We start from the raw sequence: 17,598 nt of genomic DNA on the forward strand, positions 1-17,598 counted from the left end.
ACTGGGGTTTAGGTTTGGCCAGCTCACTAGGAATATTCTGGTGTTTTAGAAGCTGTGTATGAAGTGTTTGTGGTCCAAAAGTGCATTTTTAACCCCCCTGGAAGAAGCAAGTGAATTGCATAAGCTGCTTGTCTAACAAGAAATACCCGGACTGACTGGCAACTACTGCAAACACCTATTGCCTCAGGCCACCACTCCTTCAACCTCTTTCGTTTTTCCCTCCATTATTCTCTCTCTGTCACTCTTTCTCCTTTGGTCTTGCTTTCCCCCTTTTGCATTCTTAGGCACTGCCTTCTGTTTTTATTCTGAAAGACCTCCTCAGTCCTAACAGATGACGAAGAGTACAAGGATAGGGAAATATGTATAGTGCCAGGCTGGCTTTAGCTTCCTTGCTGGTCAGCATGTTCGTGGGAGCCCAGGGGGCCAAGACATCTTTCAGACCGCGAAACTGCACGCTGCAGTGCGTTCGCCAGGTAAGCTGCCTCTTTCTAACTTCAGCTCACCTTACCAATAGTGTTTAAACAACAAAGGTGTGACTGATTCTTCTTGAAACTATATGAATTTATTGTTTTGTCTTAATTGTGCTGTAACTATCAATAGTGTTACTGGGAAACGAGCTTCTTAGTGGTGGGTATAATTCCACGATGGAGTGGTGGAGCCAGCTCATTGCTTTTGTGTATGCTGTTACAGCAAATGTACTAACTATACACATATGTGAAACAGTATTTTAAGGCACAATGTTATAATAAATATAAAGATGTGTCTTTAGAAGCAGTTGTCCCATTTCTGCTATTCAGAGTAAGACTAGCAATCTTTAAAAGTATTAAATTATGCAGGCTTCGGTCTATGTGCAAATATTAGATTGGAGCATGTAATATCTAATAATTTCTAATTAAATAAAAGAAAATGTGTAATAATCACTTCCATTTTTACAGTCTTCACCAGTCACCAGTTCTCTATTATGTAAACAGGAGCCTACAGTCTCTCTCTCTGTACCAGCTATAACAAATACCAATTTAAGGATTCTTCATAGAACCTCTACCTTCATAGAACCTTCATAGAACCTTTTAAAGAGATTCTTAACTTTAGAAAGATGCTTTATGCATTAAAACAGTTGGTTCTTCAAAAGAACAAAATATTGAAAGTTTTTACAGCCAACCAAAAGTTGTTCTTTAAAGAATCCTTTAAAGCACCTTTTAATGGCACCTCCAAAGTCTGTGCATTCTGAATATTTTTTTGCTCCGTTCCTTACTTTGGCAGCAACTGGATGTTTTGCAATTAGTCACATCTCTCACTTTTGAGGCTTTGCATTTAATTTTCCCAAAATGAAAAAATAATGCAAGTTTCAGTTGTTCTGGCAGTTGCTGGACATACTAAGTTGTTCTGTTCGGTTGTACAAGATACTTAGTACATATGTTCATATGTACATAAGTATTTGGAAAGGTACGTTTACTTCTGTTTGAGTCATTATTTTACAGAAGAACAATACTTAAACAGGCACACTTTATTTTTATAGTGCCATATAGGTTGTCTGCATGTGCTGAAATTTATTCATAAACTAGCTGATGAAGCTCAGTTGAATATGAGTTTAGACCCATCCTTCATCAAAAATGCTAATCTTTTTTTGTAAACAATAGATATTCCAGCTGAATATGTGAAATTATTATCCTGGTACAGACCTCAAAATCTTGATAGAAAACAGTCTTGATGTTTATTTCTTGCACAGAATAGTTCAATGATGAAGTCACTTTGGTGCTATGGCTCACTTGTACCATTTGTAAGTGATTACTGCTTTGCTAGCCTACCACTGAGCAAGCAGACGACAATGAACAATATCAATAACTGCTGATCTATTTGAAAAGATAACAGTTAAATTTCATCCTACATGTCTGTGTATATTTAAATATGACTCAGATATAGTCCTGTTTATGCCTAGGGAACTCCAGGATGTGAGTATTGCAGGATCAGTAAAGAGGATGTCCAGTCTACACTTGGTTTGACCTCCGCTGGCCTCTTTGGAGGTAACATCACACTGGGTTGTTCTCAGCTATATTTCCCAGACAGTTTATTGATTGGCCTACCAGCTAGTCTGCAAAAATCTTACTACAACACCCTTTCTAAAATGATGGGACACTGTGAAAAATGTAAATAAAAACAGAAAGCAATGATGTGCAAATCATATATACCTATGTGTAATTGAAAGAAGTATGCAATATATTTTAAATATATTCAAACTGAGAAATTGTATTGTTTTTTGAAAAAATATACGCCTGTTTTGAATTTGATGGCAGCAGCACAGTTTAAAAAAGCTGAGCCATGGGCATGTTTACCACTATGTTGCATAATATCTTATTTTATCAACACTTGTCAGGGATCAATTGTTGTAGTTTTGAAAGTGAAATGTTTCCGCATTCTTGCTTGATATAGGATTTCTGATGCTCAACAGTTCAGGGTCTCCTTTGTCATAGTTTTTGTTCCATAAGACTGCAGGCCACCCAGTTTAGCACCTGGACTCTTACTATGGAGAATAGTATTGTGCTGAATGTGGCATTGTCTTGCTGAAATAAGCCTTCCCTAAAGAGACATCTGGATGGCAGCAGTTGTTGCTCCAAAACCTGTATGTATCATACAGCATTAATGGTGCCTTCACATATGTGCAAGGAGGACGTTTACGTTATTTTATGTTTACGCTTAAACAAGTGCCATGCACTTCAAAATCATTATCGGTAATAATTTCATTTACAAGAATGGCCTTAGATATAAGACATCTTAGTATAACCAGTATACAAACTGGTATAATTGGTCTGATATTAATCAAATTACTAGAGCAAACTTTTCGAGGATTTTTGATGCTTTGTTTTTTTCAGGGAAAAGACACAGTCTCAATTAAGTGAAACCTATGTGGCGTCTCAAGGCAGCTCGCAGATGGTCAGTTTAGTCTGTATGTCTGCTGTCTGGCCTCGGCCCTGGTTTGTCAGCGACTGACTGTCCTACACTGACAGCTATCTGAGAGACTACGAGCTATGTTACATGAAATGAGAGCAGCACCCTCCCATGAAGGGTGGATACCATTTTGACTCAAAAGACCAGCCATGCCAGACCAATTGTTTACAAATCCCACATTGTTTTCTGAGCACTACTAGGACAAACATCAGTTCAGCAACCATAACATGCTGTAGATTTCGGTGCCATGTTGAAATCTACAGCAGGTTATGGCTGCTGAACTGCTGGTTGTCCAAGTGATACTCAAGCCCAGAGAAGGCAGCAGCATTTCTGGATCCTGTTTATATCTGGTTTCTTCTTTGCATGGTAGAGGTTTTGGGAGAACTTTTTTTTTTGTGGTTCACTGACAACACGGAAGTGTTCCTAAGCTCATGCAATGATTTCCACTACAGAATTGTGTTTGTTTTTAATGCAGTGCTGCCTGAGGTCCCAAAGATCACGGCCGATCAGTATTGGTCTCCTACCTTTTCTTTGCACTTTTCTTTGCAAATTTTGAGAATGAAAGTATTCTTGAATTGTTGCACATTTGTTATTTGCCCACACAGTCTTTCACAGAGTGGTGAACTCCTCCCCATCTTTACTTCTGAAACACACCAAGATGCTCTTTTTATATTCATTCATCATGTTATTGGCCTGTTGCCAATTAAACTAATTAGTTATGAAATGTTCCACCAGGTGTTTTTTTACTTTACCATCCTTTTATTGCCCTGTCCCAATTTTTTTTTAAATGTGTTGCAGGTATCAAATTCAAAATGACAATTTTTTGGCCATCAAAAAAAAACAATGAAAAATTCTTAGTTTCAACTGATATGCTGTCATATTATTTTCAGATAAATATAGCATATACATGATTTGCACATCATTTCATTCTGTTTTTATTTACATTTTGCACAGCATCCCAACTTTATAGGAAACAGAGTTGCACTTACAGTTATACTTATATTGTTATTCTGACATTTTCTGAGGTAGAACATCAAAAACATGTATAAATATACATATGCACAGTTTAAAACCTTATTATAAACTGCTTTAATTTATGTCATGCATAAATATTTACCTGCATTTTACCTGCTATTTATTGTAAGCTTTGTAAATTCTGTAATAAAAAGAAAAAAGTATTGTATCATATTTGTCATTGTTAACAAACTCTCCATATATCTATACATGTATACATAGATACTTATATGCTTCCATACATTAATTCAAAGAATAATTTAACAAAACTTACTTTTCAAACTGCATATTTAAATCATTAAGATCCAGAGTGGCCAGATGTAAAATGCAGCATTTAGAGAAATGTACCAAGTCAAAATTGCTCTCAGTGTTGGTGATAGAAACTAGACATTCAAAGCATTTAATAAAAGCTACCTCACAGAAAATTATTACCAGAAATGATTACAAATATGTTGCTTGATGCCTGAAACATTGTTTTACAAAAGTTTAGAAGAAAGTTAAATGATACTCTGTGTCAGTCTGTAGAATTTACTAAGGAAGTACAAGGAAAAAATAAAGCATAGTTTACTTAAGCACATGTCTGTATTCTGACAGAGGATGTGGGGTGAAGAGCATAGCCTCAGTGGAAAAGCTGTTGGCTTTTAGAGTGCTTTCTGGGTAATTCTTTTTAATCTGAAAGCTTTAAGAGAAAACAATACTTCCTCTTATTTATGTGTCAGGACGTATGTCAGTGTCAATGTTAATTTTTCTGAATCAAATCCATCACATATACCAGTGAAATTTCAGGTTTTTGACAGCAATTTCACTACAGTTGTATGCAAAGGTTTGAACACTCCTGGTCAAATGTACATGTTTTGTTGGTTAACATGCAGGAAATAAACTTAAATATATCAGTTTTGCACAATGTAGTGCACATTTTCTGGGTTCACACAGGAAAAAAACAAATGTAATATGTAAAATGTGCCAGAACTTTTTACACAGGATATCTTTTACACAATGCTATATTTTGTGTTTATGTCATGTTAAATACAGCAAACAAACAGTGATTATGCATTAAATGTTGCATAAGTGTGTAGTTATTTCACTTAGAAAATCAACAAAGCAAAGAGGTGCCCAGACTTAAACTAATTATGCTGACTAAAACCACAGGGAAAGGGAAATATGTTGTTACTGTCCAGCAGATATTTAATACAATTAAATATGCATGAGATCCTTCATATTTGCACACAGCCTACAGTACTAACGTTTTATGCTGGGCTAGGCTGCGTGCCATGGCCATGTCAATCTTTTTTAGGGCAACAGCAACCTGAGATCTGCCAGCACTACGTACATGCTCCGCAGAACGTGACTATCAAGTTTGTGGATGATCCAGACTCTAAATATGACACTGTTGTTGTGTCCTGGAGCCCAAGCCAATATGGTAATAATAAAGAAAAAACAACATTCATTTTCCTTAATTTGCTTAAAATTATAATTATGAAAAAAATATTAGTATTAGTGTTATATATAGTATTTCAAAGTTTGCACAATATAATTTGCTTTCATTGTTAATTATCATTAATTAATTAATTTATTAATGACAGTGTTAGGACAGTTACCTTTGAGGACTTGGTGGACTGTTGATGCCTTGCAATCCTGTTGGAAATACTGAGACAAGTGCATGCCACCACAATATCATGCAGTTTACAGTCTTTGAGCTCTTCAAGACATCCCATTCAACTGCCAGTGTTTGTCTATGGAGACTGGCAGGGCTAGGTGTTTGATTTTATGCACCCCTTACCAACAACTGTGACTGAGATACCTGAACACAGACAGTATGAAGGATGTCCACATACTTTTGGCCATAAAGTGCATGTATCTTTGTTTTCAATGTGCTGCAGGTGTTGCTTTCCTTCGAGGTTTCCAAGTTACCCTGCAGGCTTTGGGTGGCACTCAGATCTCCTGTCAGCTTTTCCTCATTCAAAACAATCTGTCGCTCTCCGCTGCACATGTTCACAGGGTACGGCAACGTCTTCATAATGACTTCATAACTTACCACCCTATGTTTATTAAGAACAGATGTTTGTTTTTACTGTAAATCGAATTAGAGAAATACTTGATGGTTTATTAGTGCTACATTTGACATTCTGAACAAAAGCCTACAAATAAAATAAACAGATTATTTTGTAATTTTTGTGTATAAAAGTAAAGAAAGAATTGAAATGCACAAAACCAGTTTATTGAGTTATGTGCCCATAACTAAACTTATTAATTCATAAAAAAATTCTTAAGCAGGAGTTTGAGAGTGAACTTGTCTTTTTTCCCTTTTGGTTTTGAAGGTGTATTACTCAGATTCATTCTCACATCTCTCTCTGGGTGCCCAGTACGCTGTGACTGTGATGGCCCTCCCTGTTCCCGAACTGTGGGACAAATTCTACCATAGTAAACTGTTCTTCACACGCAGTAAGTGTTCTCCTACATAAAAAACAGACACTTACTCACATCTGGTTGATCATTATGTCTGTCTCCAAATGATCCATCAGCCTTTAGCAGTGTCAGTATTGATAAATGGTTACAGCACTGGACACATTACACGTTCATGAGAAAAACATATTCTTGTGATGACTGCAGTAAAATCAGTCCAACCAGTGAGTAATTTACTCATGTTTGCGTTTTCACAGCATGCCCTGAGAAAAACACATTGGAACATTGTAAAAAAGGTAAGTTGATCATGGTCATTGTTTATACGAAGGTTTAAATTGAATGCTCCTTATTTATGCACATTGTTGTTTTTAAAAGGCAAAATGACAATATGTTGTAATCATCATATTATGCCATGCCACTTTTCTGAGTATTTCATGGTATCACTAACTCATAAACACTGAACAACAGCGAATATCATAAAAAGACTTTCGAGAGCCTGTAAACCACAACAATCTCTGTGTTGTTACTACTTAACTGATCGTATGATTGGATGCCAGACCATTATATCATTATCATATTTTATGAATGTATTTTTATCAGCTGTTTTATTTTTTAATATCAAACAATTGGTAAAAAGATTTTTAAAAATATTTCTTATAACCAGGGTTGGGATAGCTACTGAAAAAATTGTAGTTAGCTAGTTTGTAGCTACCTTTGCCAAATTTGTAGCTAGATACAATTTAGCTACTTTTCCAGAAAAAGTAGAGGCTACTTTTTAGCTACTTTTTGAAAGGTAGTGCACAATGTTTGTGAATCTCTACCTGACACACCAAACAAGCCCAGAAAGAAACATACAGTTGAAAAGCTCCAAATGTACAAAAAGATCGCGAAAAAGTGAGTTTAAGTGTAACCAACAATCAAACTTATATAACCAAAGGAGTGATATCCAACAAAAATTAAGACTAGTCAGTGTTACTGCAGTGCTGAGAACACCAACACTGATATGGTGGTGGTGTGTTGTGCTGGTATGAGTAGATCAGACACAGCCGTGCTACTGGAGTTTTTAAATATCTGCTCTGTGAGGGTCCATGGGGGTCCTGACTATTGAAGAACAGGGTAAAAGGGGGCTAACAAAGTATGCAGAGAAACAGATGGACTACAGTCTGTAATTGTAGAACTATAATGTGCACCTATATAGTAAGGGGAGCTGATAACATGAACAATCAGCATAATTGTAATTGGTGTATGAACAGACATGACATTCAGAGTCCCTATTAAACTTCAGCAACACAAGCCTCAAAATTCTCAGTGACTCTGGCTCTGTTTGGGGTGAGAATCAGGCCTGAATAATCTCTATACTGCTGCAGAGCTGCTGCAGCTCCAAAAGCAGAACGAGATTTTTAGGTAAAATAACATAATCCTCATTTGCTGGAAAATTTTATAACACAGTTCTACCGCAGTTTTCATAATAAATGGTCTTAAACTCTGGATTTAATGCATAACTGCTAATTCACCAAACTTTAATGTTGAAGACTGCTGGATACACAGCAAAGCAGATAACTAAACGGAAAAGACAGAGACAGACGAACATCGATAATTTGGAGATTAATTGACTTACATTGACTTGATTTACATTTATAAGCGCTCGGCTCGTTTCCTCATATGTTTAAATCTGCAGCAACTCACGAAAGTGAAGTCAGCTTCTCTTTTGACTTTTTTTTACTTTTGTCTCATTCTACCCTAAATGGTGCAGCAGTACCATCTGGCACCTCAGGCACTATTTAAGGTGGAATGGGAGAATTTGAATGAGAAGCTGGAGAATGAGAAGCGACTGCAGCCTCGTTAAAACTCAAACATTGAGAGACATTTTACAAGAAACTCACAGAAAAGTTTCCTGAGATGCGAGAAAAGCAGCTACAGCTGAGCTAAAGGTTAAAGCAGAGCAAAGTAAGTTTGTGTTTGTTACATTTTTAGCCTATACTAGAACATCAGTACATACTGAGATATACTTACAGCTGGAGATAAAATGTCGTGGCTCCCAAGGTGGTTTCATTTTTGTTGAAAGGACAAAACAGCTCTTCTTAGCTTTTCAGATAAGTCCACTAGTAAGGGGTGATCAGTGTGTGGGGCTGGCACGCGCACGTCTGCTCGAACTGTCCGCACTCAGTCAGGTTTGCAGAGTTGCCACCAGCCCAGTTAACGATTGCGCTCAGTGGTCCATTTTGTGTGGATTGACTGAAGCCTGTAGCAAAAAATGTAGTGAAAATTTTCACTATAACTACATGAAAAATTGTAGGCATTACAGTTATTAGCTATATTTCATAAAACTGGAGCAGCTTCAGCTACAATTATACAAATATTTGTAGCTAACTACAAAAAGTAGCGCACTACTTAGCTACTCCCCATCCTCATAACCTAGTTTAAATTTGCATTTTGTCCATTCCAACCACTTTGTTTGTGGTGTTAGGTTTATATAAAGACTAAAATGTTTCTATACTATTATAAAATACAGTGTACTATGGTGTTTAATTTTCCCTTGTACTTTCACAGACTGGTATCCCAGGCATGTTGAAGTCCACCAGGACAGGCAGGACATTGTTGTGACTTTTAACCTGGCACCAGAGAACTTGGGCATCAGTCGCTACTTTTCGGCATGCTTTGGAGGGGGCTCGCGCAGCTACGAAATCATTCATCCTGTATAAATTTTCTTGCGTAGTGTTGACAGTCTTTTTGAATTTCCTTGATAGCCAGAAAGCTAACAATTTCAGTGGTGAACATAGTTTACTTGTGTGAGCTATCATCAATACAGATAGATAAGATACAAAGATGACGTGCAGTGAGCATGTAGTCTAACAAGTTATAACAGGATGTAATGAGTTGCACATTAAAGAACATCTTTTTTGTGGTTCTCTAGGATTTCAGTGTAAACAGTACTCATCACACATACCGCTTGCTCAATCTCCATACAGGAACCAATTACACTTGTGAGGTGAGTCAGTGAGTCAACAGGACACACTTCTGACATAAACTGTTTTTTTTAGCCTTAGTGGTTTTGTCTTTGGTGGAAGTCTAGTAAGTGTATCACAGTAATGGTATGATACTTCAGCAAAGAGCTGGCAAAGGAGCTCCTTATAGTGCTATTGGGTAGCTATGATTTAATAGTAAGAGCATCTTAATTGAGACAGCAGTACAATGTAAACTAATAAATTACACACTTGTTTTATTTATTTATTAATGGGGATTTTGTAGTTTTATGTAGTTTACAGCATTGCCTTTTCTGTACATTTAAGGCTGTGACAACATGTTTTGGAATGACAAAACCTAATGTTAAACCTAAATTTTCAGCTTGCAATCATACAGACATATGGTTGTCGATGCTGATAGAAATTAGCAAAAATATATATTTTTTCTTCACACTAATTCAAGCTCAGGGCAACTGTAATTTTTCAATGCTAAACAAAGGAGCTAATCTAACAGGATACAACAAATCTTGTTTGGTAATCCAAAAAAAATATTTGTTTAAAACTACCAGCAGGAAATATTGCATATGCTTTATTGACTCTGGTCAAAAGTCTCAGAAGCAAACATTTAATGTGATACACATACTTCATGTGTTATCAAAATAATGTGAAAATATGTTTGATAATGAGAAATTGTTCAATTCAATTGCCTTTTAGATTGCAGCAGATATTGTGGATGCAGTAAGGAAAACGTTTTTTGTTCAAGTACAGTACAATTTAGAAGGTAATCTTCAGTTCTTCACTGAAATAATTGTATTCTGCTTACACATTAGATTCATTTTGACTGCTTTCAAAGCTATGTGATAAATTCATGTATATACACTCCCTGGCAACTTTATTAGGGACACCTACCTTGTATTTACACTCACTGTTCATTTCATCAGGTTTACTTATTATCTACAGTAATGTGCAAAAGTCAGAGCCATCTTCATTAAATTTCTTGTGAAAATTATCATTAAGTATGTTATACAAGTTCTTCATCAAATTATTCAAACTGGAATGAAGTCTATAAAAATTAAATCGTGTTAAATGTATGGTTTATGTTTTTTCCTGATTATGAAAATTGCTGAAAAACATACTTAATGGCTGTTTTGACCGCAAACTAAATAAATAGAGGGTGGTACATGAATTTTTTACATGGTAATGCGAGTATTAGTGCTGAGAATAATCCACCACCCAAATAATACAGCGCTGCTGCTCAGTGGTGGTCCTATGGGGTCCTGAACATTGATGAAATAGGGTAAAGGGGAGCTAACAAATTATACAAAGAAACAGATGGACTGCAATCTGTTACTACAACGTGCATCTATTTGGTAAGTGAATCTGATAAAATGGACAATAAACATAAATGCAAGGCAAATGTATCTAATAAAGTGACCACTTAAGATATACAGAAATTGTACTGTACAGAACTGTAATAGCAAGAGAATGTTTTGAAAGATGTTTCTTTCACTCCCCAGAGTACTCAGCGTTACACAAGGAGGCTCCCTCTTTGGCACTTACACTCTCTGTGGGTGTTCTGCTAACAGCCTCGTTGGCAGCCATCTTTGTTATCCTCTGTCAGAAAAGACTGAGAAAAAAGAAAGCAAAGACGGAGATAAGACCAGGTGACAATGTTGAATTCATATTTTGACTTTTTTTCTTGTTTGAACATTCAAGATTCAAGGGTTTATTGTCAAGTGTGTGTGTGTGTGTGTGTGTGTGTGTGTGCGTGTGTGCGTGTGTGTTTGTTTAGTAACTTGTAGTCCAGGAGGTACTGTAGTGTAACAAGTATAACAAAACATAAAAAGAGAACATATGCACACTATGCAACAAGTGCAAATGGAAATACTGAGCAATAGTCACTAAAAGAGACTTAAGTGTCCTTAAAACGTATGCATATATATGTATAGATGTGTCTTACACATAGAAGTTTCATATAGAAGAGACACATTGAAATATCCAGTATAATACAGATGTGCATTTGTACAATTATGCAATCTGTGCAATCGTGCAGCGTCTTGTCAGTAATGTTCTAGCAGCCATCTCATGGGAAAGGGGTCAGGCATATTCTAGGACCACCTCTCAAATCAGATGCTGTGTCAGTGCAGTTTGAGGTGTCATTGTGGTAGGAGGGTGGGCCATTGCATGCACGGTGTTCAGAGCCTTGATGGCCTGGGGAGAGAAACTGTTTTCAATAGATAGGGATAGATAGGGGATAAAAAGTAGAAAATGTTTCACACTCTTGTATCATCTGCCAGATGGGACAAGTGTGAAAAGATTGTGGTAAGGGTGTACTTAGCTCTTTACACAAACATAAGGCATTAAAGCAATAAATAACCTATTTATTTTTTAAGATTCCTCTTCATTTTCAGCTCCAGCACCCCTCCCACAACCCTGAGGGAGAAGCGGCTTAGAAAATGTGTGTGTGTGTGTGTGTGTGTGTGTGTGTGTGTGTGTGTGTGTGTGTGTGTGTGTGTATTGTCAAGCTGGAATGTTCAGAGAAGTGGTGCATGAAAAACATCAAAAAATTGTTTATTGTGCATAACGTTTCTTTAATCCTCTACTGATTTGTATGTACAGTTGTATACATAAACATACAGTGTACATATAAAATAATCACTTGACACATCTTATGCTTCACAAACGTTTATAATTCATTATTTTTTCCCGCCAGACAGCATTGAAGAATATTATGACAAACACCTGGAGGAGCCACCGTGTGTGGTACTAACCAACAGCACCCGTCCCCCTGAACTCTTGATTTGCTACTCAAGTAATGATGGTCCTGCCCATGTAAGAGTTGTCTTAAAATTGGCAACATTCCTACAAAAGCACATGGCCACTCAGGTAGGGGACTGTGGACAGAAGCTTGCATTAACCAAAAATACCCACAATTAAGTGTGTGAGGTACACAGGGTGTCAACATACTGGACTGGCGTGTACATGATACCTAACATAACCATGATCATGATTAGTTGAACCTGGTATGTTTTGGCATGGAAGTCATGAACTGTGCTGAACCCTCCCATCACAAATATGCTGCCTGATACGAGAAACAATATTTTTTGGTAGTTTTAGACATTCTGACATCTTATTACTATGGTCGCTGAGCTACCATGACTGCAGATATGAACTATTGGAATATAGAATATAGAATATATTGCATTGCACAGTGGAATACTTTTGTTTTGGACAAGAGGCAGTGAATTTTAATAAAGTGTGGAAAAAGGTAGAAAGAATGACATTTTAATGTTCAGAGACACTATGCTTCCATATGCAATTTTGCACCCAGACTCATGGGTAGTAACAACAACTTTGATAGTATACTTTAGTCATCAGTCTGCATTATAGCACCAACTTACTTGAGTCATAGCAATAGCAAGTAAACAGTTCCTGTATGGATTAATGTATGACTTTTTTAATGCGTGGGGCCCCTGTGATCCTAGATATGCCACTGCAAGGCACACTTGCATTTACAGCAGTGCAATATGATACACTTTTGTGTAATATTATTAATCTCCTATATTACTATATATTAGATGAAACATACAATACACATTATATTACAGAATTTAAATGTCTATTATTCCTGCATGATTGTTTTGGTCATTGTCTGAGGTCTTACTCAAAGCAGTACCAAGTGCCCTTGTAAAGGTATCTTGTAGTCCTTACAAATTTTTTAACTAGGAGAATATTTCAATTTATGTTTGAACTATTTTATAGTAACCAGTAACCAGCTTATGATGAATTACCTACCCCTGTCCCTGATTAGGTACATTTGGACCTGTGGGATACCTTGAACATCATGGAGGAGGGGGATCTAGGATGGTACTGCAGAAAAATTAAGGAGAGTGACTTTGTGATGGTCATCTGCTCTAGAGGTCTCAACCAGAAACAGCAAAACCAAAGAAAGGAGGAAGAAGATGACCCAGCAGAAAACACCTCTCTAGCCATTATAGCCATAATTGGAGAGGAGATGTGCCGAGCCAAAGCTCTAGGTCAAGATCTTTCCAAATACATGACTGCCATTTTTGAGTACTCAAATCAAGCAGACATCCCACCCATGTTAAATCTGGCCTCAAAGTATATGCTCCCTGAAGACTTGCCACTGCTCTTCTCTCATCTTCACGCAGTGGCTCTGCAGAAGCCTGGAGCTTACAGGCGAGTGGAGAACGTCTCAGAGAATGAATACTTAAAAGTCCCAGCTGGAGTGGCATTATGTCTGGCTATTCAAGAGGCCAAGATTTTGATCACTGGCTAAGATCTATCTGATAGCAGAACTGGTCACCACATAAGCTAATTGCTCAAGATAACACAACCAATACAAACTGCTCAGACTGCAAAGTTTGTATTGAAAGCTATGAAGGTAATGTTCTTTAAATGTGTCTTTAAGAGATGGCATAAGGGACTGTTGCCAAAAGAATATTCTTGAGGGACGCATCTAAGGTTTAATGACAAATATCTTGCCAGCAAGACAGACATGTTTCAGGGATTGATACCTTTGTCCATCCAGAAAGTGTTGCAACCTCAACATATGTTTTTTAAAGTGCAGTTTTCATTTGAATTAATATGAATATTAACCTTTATATATATTTCTTGCAAAAGTGCTTTTGTGTCTTTGGAATAGTTTATTCTGTCAAAAATTATTGGCATACTTAAAGAGTACTATAAATAAAACCAAAGAAATGTGTGCCTTTAGGGAAAATACGTTCTTGCTTTAAGTGTCTAGGAACTTTGTTGTCTATGACCATTTTTCATTAGGTATAAATATGAGGTAACACAGATAAAATCCCTTTGTCATCAATCACCATGGGTAAAACCAAGAGCTGTCAGCACAAATGAGAAAAAAAAATTGTTGAGCTACACAGATCGTGGAATGGCTACAATAAAATAGGTAAGCAGTTGAAATTACCAGTAAGCACAATCAAGGTCATAATAATGTTTTAAAAGCATGAAACAGTTGAACAGGACAGTTTTACAACTGTAAAGTTCAGTTGCACCTTGGGATTTTACTGTTTCAAAACCAACAGTGAGACACCACCTCCATGACCAGGAACTTTTGGAGTGCCTTTGAAATTGGGAGTGCCAATATTTTTGGAATATTTTTTTATGAAAATGTGTGTTACTAAAGGAAACCTTTATATTGTTCCACACATCTTTTTGAAAATAAAAGCATGAGGTTTACCCATTTATTTAAGCCCAATTGTCACGATTGGCCCCTCCCAGTCCTGTCCATGTGCTCGTGTTGTTTACTTCCCAGTTCTGTCCATATGCTTCTGTTTTCTGTTGTTTACTTCCCAGTCCTGCCCTCTTGTTTCATGGCTACACCCCTGACTGTTTCCCCCTGTTTCCCACCTGTCCCTCATTATCCTGGTTTGTATTTAAACCCTGTGTTTGCTGGTCTTTGTTTGTATGTGCTGTTTGATATATTTCATGTTTGATGTTTGTTGGATGTACTGTTCGAAGTGTATGTATTGTTTGAAAAGTTTTGTTTATTTCTGGTCTGTTTGGAGTTCTGTGTTCATTTTGTCATGGCTGTCCCTCGTGCTCTCCCTACTGGCCATTTGAACCTGGACTGTATCGACCACAACCCTTTATTTGCCCTAAATAAAAGTCGCTTATCTCAGCACATGCGTCCACCTCATCGCTCTCCACCGTTACACCAATATTTCACTCATTGCCTGTGTGGTTCTTTTTGTGTGTTCATTTTTCCTTTTTTTCTGGAGTTGTTTCTGGAGTTGACTGTATATGTACTTCACATTTTAAGTATTTTGCTAAGATAAGCTAAACAAATGCTACAAACCCAGGTCTGGCACATTCTTTTGGAAGACAGTGTTTTAACAGATTTTATCAGAAGTCAAAGAAACAAGTTTTATTTTCATTGGAGGACACTAAGACGGGGCAGTCGTTGGCTGGAGGTTAGGGAACTGGCCCTGTGACCAGAAGGTTGCCAGTTCGATCCCCAGCACGGACAGTCCATGAGTGAGGTGTCCTTAAGCACCAGGCAAGTGTGTGTGTGTGTGTGGTGTTTCACTTCACAAATGGGTTAAATGCAGAGGTGTAATTTACCTGGTTGTGGTTTTAAAAAAGCATCACTTAAAATCAGCTGCTTTCTTCCTTTCTAATAAATCTGTCTTGATCTGTCTAGGAAATGAGGGGCAAGACAGCCTTATTCAAACCATTCAGAATTACAACAGAGACTATCCCCCAATACAGTAACTTTTTTTCTTCATGCACAAAATATATAAAAACTACATCTGTCAAATGATTCACATTTTTAATCGCAATTAATCTCCGAATTTCATATAGTTAATCATGATTAATCACTTTTTTTTTAATCTGTGTAAATGTTATAGAAAATAAGGATTTTTAAGTGAAATGTTACAATTAAAATGGTGAACACATTTTATGCTAAATGTACTTATGTTCAAAACTGCTGGGACAAGAGAAAACTGTAAGGGAGTTTTATTCACTCACAAACTAGGCATTAATACTGAACCTACAAAACACAAAATTGGATTTGTAATAGATTAGGGAGCTGTAGTCTCAAATGTAAGACATACTGCTGTGTCTCAGTTCAGATATGTGTAACAAAAGAAAATAAAAACTTAATAAAACTTCAATTGTGCTGAAGTTGTATTCAGTCACAGCCTATAGGACTTCACAGTACTTTACAAAAATAAATTACACAAAGTTGGACTTCATTAAAGACCTGTAGTGTCATACCAGTAAACAGTATGTGAACGTAGAGAGTAGACGCCAACTGGAAACTCATCTCACGCTGACTGGACATCACGTGATCTTCGCTGTCATAGTAACACTCACTCTAAGCGCTACTCCATGCATGCGCGTCATTATGCATCGGATTACTTGTAGCGCGCATGTAAACGAAGATTTTCATCAGACTGTTGAATAGACTGAGCGTAAACACCTCAGTCTGAGTCTGTAATCCGATTGTATTCAATCGGATTGCCAAAAATCTTTGCATGTAAACACAGACACTTACTCCTCTACTCTTAATGAGAGACACCGCGCACGGTCAAGTCTCAACATCAACTACGGATGACTCGCGGGGCCAAATAGAATTTGCGTTAACGGCGCTATTGTTTTTTTAATCGCGTTAGGGCAAGATGGAGGCAGATGATCCGCTGTGGCGACTCCTAAAGGGAGCAGCCGAAAGAAGAAGAAGTAATTGAGATCGCGTTAATGCGTTATTATCGCGCTAACTTCGATAGCCCTAATAAAAACATACAGTCAGATATCGCCCTTTTATTTACATACAAGGCTCAACAACAAAAAAATATAATATTAATTTTCTCAACATTTAATGTATCCAACCTTTTATTACAGCTCCTATTTTTGCTGTCAGTTTTTCAAAGAAATCTGCAGGTATTTTTAAAATGTTTTGAACCCCCTCCTTGATTTTTCCTTTCTTTATGCAAGTGGATTACTTTATATCTAAACTCCTTGGAAATATCTCAAAAAATGAATAACTTGTGCTTCACGGCCATTTTGACTGGAAATTTAATGAAAGAAAGGTTGTCTCTGACACAGTATTGTATTGTGGCATTTGCCATGGGCTGTGCTGCTGTGAGGAGCTCAGGAGATGTGGCAATGAAAAGCAGCCCTTGAGAGGCACCATTCTCCCAGGATAAAATAGGTACTGTTGCTGCTGTTCTACCTTCCTAACATTTTTTTTAGTTTAATATGTATCTATGTGTTGACTGTTTTATTCTATTGTGGGCTAGTTAGTGTGGGTTTAGTGTCTATTATGGGGTGAAAATGTATGGCTGTTGGTGACAACCTGCTTCCCTGCTGTTCTCACTTTTATTCAGTAGCATTGGGCTGAGTATTTCTTGCTGACTGTTTAAGTGCCTGTACAATAAAATTGTGCATTGTTTTCTGTGTTTTCTTCTACACGGACACATTGGTGTCAGAAGTGGGATAGGGCCATCCAATGGCATTTGAACAAACTCAAATGCAGATGGCGAAGAAGACAGAGCCCAGTGAAAAAAGGTGAAGGAAGCAGCGTGGTGGGGCTCGACAGCTGAGTCTAATTGAAGCAAAGGGAAAAGGGGCAGCGCAACAGCTGCTGATGGCAAAAGAGACGACATGGCAACAGGTCCCTGTCACAGGGATACGACGTACATCCGCCTACTGTGCTACAATGGCAAAAGTGCCTGGGAGCCATACTCTATGCAGTTTCAGTGGCTGCCCACCATCATGGCTGGACAGC

At 37.3% G+C, this 17,598-nt stretch overlaps 1 protein-coding gene across 1 annotated transcript; it reads left to right on the forward strand.

The window, feature by feature from the left end:
- The first annotated feature begins 200 nt into the window (after positions 1-200).
- On the forward strand, positions 201-14,989 carry si:ch211-207e14.4 (interleukin-17 receptor D). The gene is made up of 12 exons (XM_017694196.2): positions 201-473; positions 1,937-2,021; positions 5,219-5,377; positions 5,838-5,956; positions 6,276-6,399; positions 6,618-6,656; positions 8,911-9,056; positions 9,275-9,349; positions 10,038-10,104; positions 10,841-10,987; positions 12,037-12,209; positions 13,135-14,989. Exons 1-12 carry the CDS (start codon positions 360-362, stop codon positions 13,621-13,623), a joined length of 1,737 nt encoding a protein of 578 aa, XP_017549685.1. The 5' UTR covers positions 201-359; the 3' UTR covers positions 13,624-14,989.
- The last annotated feature ends 2,609 nt before the right edge of the window (positions 14,990-17,598 follow it).

This window comes from Pygocentrus nattereri, chromosome 9 (assembly GCF_015220715.1).
Source record: "Pygocentrus nattereri isolate fPygNat1 chromosome 9, fPygNat1.pri, whole genome shotgun sequence".
In the NCBI taxonomy this organism is placed as follows: Eukaryota; Metazoa; Chordata; class Actinopteri; order Characiformes; family Serrasalmidae; genus Pygocentrus; species Pygocentrus nattereri.

Coding starts and splice junctions, on each gene's coding strand:
- si:ch211-207e14.4 (XM_017694196.2), top strand. CDS start 360: ATGTATAGTGCCAGGCTGGCTTTAGCTTCCTTGCTGGTCAGCATGTTC. Junction 2,022..5,218: donor CTCCGCTGGCCTCTTTGGAG/GTAACATCACAC, acceptor ATGCTGGGCTAG/GCTGCGTGCCATGGCCATGT. Junction 10,988..12,036: donor AAAGACGGAGATAAGACCAG/GTGACAATGTTG, acceptor TTTTCCCGCCAG/ACAGCATTGAAGAATATTAT.